This window comes from Trichinella spiralis, assembly GCF_000181795.1.
Source record: "Trichinella spiralis strain ISS 195 chromosome Unknown Scfld4350, whole genome shotgun sequence".
In the NCBI taxonomy this organism is placed as follows: Eukaryota; Metazoa; Nematoda; class Enoplea; order Trichinellida; family Trichinellidae; genus Trichinella; species Trichinella spiralis.
In genome coordinates this window covers 1-3764 of record NW_003531289.1, presented here as the reverse complement: position 1 = coordinate 3764, position 3764 = coordinate 1, and the positions used below count along the sequence as shown (strand labels likewise).

Genomic DNA, 3764 nt, shown 5'->3' with positions numbered 1-3764 from the left:
CAGAATAACTTCTTGGTTTCAAATTTTTGGAAATTTCCATTCGAAATACCTTCTATTGGATAGCCGGTTTGAACGTTCGACAACACCGGATAGCCGCTAGCAGCTAACAGTATGCCGCAACTGAATTGACCCTGTTTCCAACGGATGTTGCACTGGGAAAGAGTTTGATCCGTGCAGCAGAGTAAAATTTCCAACAAATCCGTTTCCAACAACGGCAACAGAACCTGTGATAAAATATTTGAAAATTTAAATTTGGGCTAATTTGAAAAAAAGTAGGTGGAATAATTTTCGTCACAAACTTGCGCTTCTAGATCACCAAAAGTGGAATTGAATTCCAAAACGCGAATGCCAAATTCGGTGATCATCACATCGGCGTGCAGAACTCCTAAACATTTGACATTAGGGTTTTCTTGATTGTTTTTTACGTTTTAATTTATTCAAATTTTATTTCACGAAATAAACTGCACCTTTGAATAGTTTGCCCTCTTCTCGTAGGATGTTCACAACTTTTTGCAATATACACTCTTCGATAAAGCGTATATGTTGGACAGTTATCTGAAGAGAAAGTTTGAAAAGTGTATTGAAAACACGAATAAGAGAATAGAATGAAAACAAAAAATATCCATACATCCAAATATGGACAGCACGCGCCCATACCGTCAGTATTGGGTCCGCAGTTGTTGTCAAGAAGACGTTTGTAATTTTGAACCAGAGGCATCACTTTCACACAATAACCATCGGTGAAGCAAAGGGCCAAAAATTGGAAAATATTATTAGCAAACAACTGCATGTAATAAACAGCCAGTTTAGTCGACTTACGGACAATTCTTTGCCGACTAGGAAATTTTCGACTACAATCTCCTTTCCAGCGGCTGAGTGCACTTCTTTCTGAAATGAGCAGCCATATAAGCAAGCGAACCGACAATTCCCATTGACTCACGTTGATCAAATCGTCAACTGCACTGCAAGCTTCGTCGTCGCTGGTGCCAACATACACACTACTGCCAGACGCTGTCGGGCTTGAAGCTTTCACCACCCAGGCGTCGTATTCGCAGCTGAAATGCAAATTTAACCGTTTGAAATCAACAACTTATCAACGATGATTGATGAACAATCGATTATTAATTTCACGCTTCACAGACCGTTTGATGTGCGATTTCGCTTTCTCAGAGTCGGTGAAAATTTCAAATTCCGCCGTGGGAATGTCAAAACGTCGCATGAACAATTTCGCATATGCTTTGCTACTCTGAAAAGAAATAAACAAAGCAACAATTAAAATTTTCACAATCTTCTTCAAATATATATATATATATATATAGATAGTGCAAAGCGTTCACTTCAATTTGTGCTGCCGCTTTCGTTGGACCAAAGCAACGGATACCTAGAGCGGTCAACGTGTCCACGACACCATCGGCCAGCGATGCTTCGGGACCGACGACAACCAGATCCACTTTGTTCTTGACGCAAAAATATTCCACACACGCATCGTCTTCAACTGTACAAAAATTTAAATATACAATCAACACGACAACAGCATACAATCAATCTTCTTACCAATGCACCGCGTTTTCGGCAGCGAGGCGATTCCAAAATTTCCCGGCAAAGCGAATATTCTGCCAACGTGCTCACTTTGGGATAATTTCCAGATCAACGCGTGCTCACGTCCACCGCTTCCAATTACCACCACTACCGCAGGTTTGTTCAACATCTGCAAAATGTACTCGATGCTAAAAATGAGCAAATGAGCAACAAGCAAGCAAACGGTCACAGTTGAAAATTGTTTGTATTGTTGAAATTGTCACTGAGAAAACGGTCGCCTTGATTTGCAAAGTTGAAATTGCATTTCATTTCAACTTATGCTAATTTCATTCTCCTTCGGGCTTTCTGTAACACTGATTATTATTATTATCGTAAGTTTCGAGCAACGATAACAACATTCTTCCAAACATGATTCGTTTAATTTGTTCCGCAATTTTCATATTCTCAACGTAACGTCATTATCTGATTATTATCATTATCATTATGCTAAACAATACTGATATAAATAAATAGATAAATAAATAAATAAATAAATTCATTTATTGCCTAATTTCTTAATCCAATAGTAAAAACACCATCAATCAGCAAACTGAGACAACAACAGCAACAACATGAACAAACACGAAACAATAGATCTTGCATAATAAAGGACGACATGATGTTTTTCTCTTCTCCACACTTGCAACGAAGCACAAATCACCTATAAGCACTTTCCTCTTCCAATTTAGACAGAAACAATGCAATACGATCTTCAGATGACTAAAAAAATGAAATAAAATAAAACACATCCATGAATGAATATAATTATTTTTTACACATCAAGCTCACCTGCTTGGTCATATCGATCATGTCCAACAATTTTTTAATTCCAATGAAATAACTACAAAAAATGATTAAAAGAATATATTCTGTATAATTTGAATTAAAAAAAAAAGAAAAACTTGCTAACCGCTTGCCGGTCAACATCTTCTGCATCATCGTTAGCTCATTGTTGTCGAAAGATCCAGACTGCAAGCACACTCTGTACACTTCGTCACCAGTGGAAACAGGACTGACGTGTAAAACGTTGCCAAAAGCCGGCAACATGTCCAGCTCTTCCATCACTGCGCGTTGGCTTGACGTGGCCAAAATGAGTAATTTACGATTCTGCAATAAATATGGAATAATTACAAAAGCGAAACAGAATCTGCATATGCAAACCTTCGGCGGTGATCTTTTGACAAGCACCAACAACGCTTGGAGCACAAGATTGGAATAGCGAGGGCCAATACGACCGAAATCTAGAAAAGATTTTACATCAACAACAACAACAACAAGAACAAATTATAAAGGAAGAAATGGAAAAATTGAAATTTCTGAAAATTATCATCTCAGCATGGGAATAAAATTCAATTTCAATTTCACTTGCAGATAAAGAAAATCAATAACGAAATTGAATCGAATAAATAAATAATAGCGACGTTCAATGATCGACAATATTGCAATCAACCAATATATGAAAATTTCTGCTGCTGTTGTTGTTGTTGTTCAAATCATCAACTTTCAACCGATTAAAATTGAAATATTGATATTTGAAAAATTAAATTTTTAAAAAGAAGAAAACAATTTGACTTGAAAAATGCAAAAGTGGTCGCATTGGAACAAAAATTAAATACCGATCAATCTTTCCAAATTATCGATCAGCAAAACCGAAAGCGGTGATTTGTACGCATCGTCAAAAGCCTGAATAAATAAATAAAAAAACCAAGTAAACTAAAGTGTATTTGGATAATTTTTGGTTGTTCGTTTATTTTGTCCAACTTTTCTCAACAGAGCGCATTTAGCAGCTTCGCTGTAGCCGACCATATCTTCGGGTGTGACCAGCTTTATGAATGGAAATTCGGAACTTTTCGCTATTTCCGCAGCCAGTGCCGTTTTGCCAGTATTCGGTGGACCTGACAACGTTGAAATGGCAAATATAATCGAACAGCAACAAAAAAGCAAACCTTCGAGCAATACTGAAACAAGACCACGGCAATCTGCAGCACGTGCTTGTTGTACAAGCAAGCTGCCACTGTTTAAAATTTCCTGCACTGAATTATTGAACAGAATAATACTGCCTGATAATAATCTTTCGACTTCTTCCATCGAATGACCGTATGCCTTGAAAAAAAGAAACAAAACTAATGAATTTTGGTTTCAACAATAAACAAAACATACAGGCTTGATATCGTTTTCTAAAGCAT

The 3764-nt window shown here is 37.0% G+C and overlaps 2 protein-coding genes across 2 annotated transcripts; both read right to left on the bottom strand.

Annotated features, from left to right (window-relative positions):
* Positions 1–49: 49 nt before the first annotated feature.
* Tsp_12954a (trifunctional purine biosynthetic protein adenosine-3) lies at positions 50–1708 on the bottom strand (the record flags this gene model as incomplete). The annotated part of the gene is made up of 7 exons (XM_003367395.1): positions 1555–1708; positions 1338–1489; positions 1143–1246; positions 658–1055; positions 463–555; positions 300–409; positions 50–224 (listed from the first exon to the last, which is right to left on the bottom strand). Coding segments are annotated over exons 1-7 (1186 nt in total), but the record flags the coding sequence as incomplete, so codon positions are not given.
* A 527-nt stretch (positions 1709–2235) lies between these two features.
* Tsp_12953 (vesicular-fusing ATPase 2 protein) lies at positions 2236–3681 on the bottom strand (the record flags this gene model as incomplete). Its single annotated transcript, XM_003367394.1, has 7 exons — positions 2236–2298; positions 2368–2419; positions 2489–2685; positions 2740–2819; positions 3195–3261; positions 3340–3473; positions 3525–3681. Coding segments are annotated over 7 exons (750 nt in total), but the record flags the coding sequence as incomplete, so codon positions are not given.
* Positions 3682–3764: the final 83 nt, after the last annotated feature.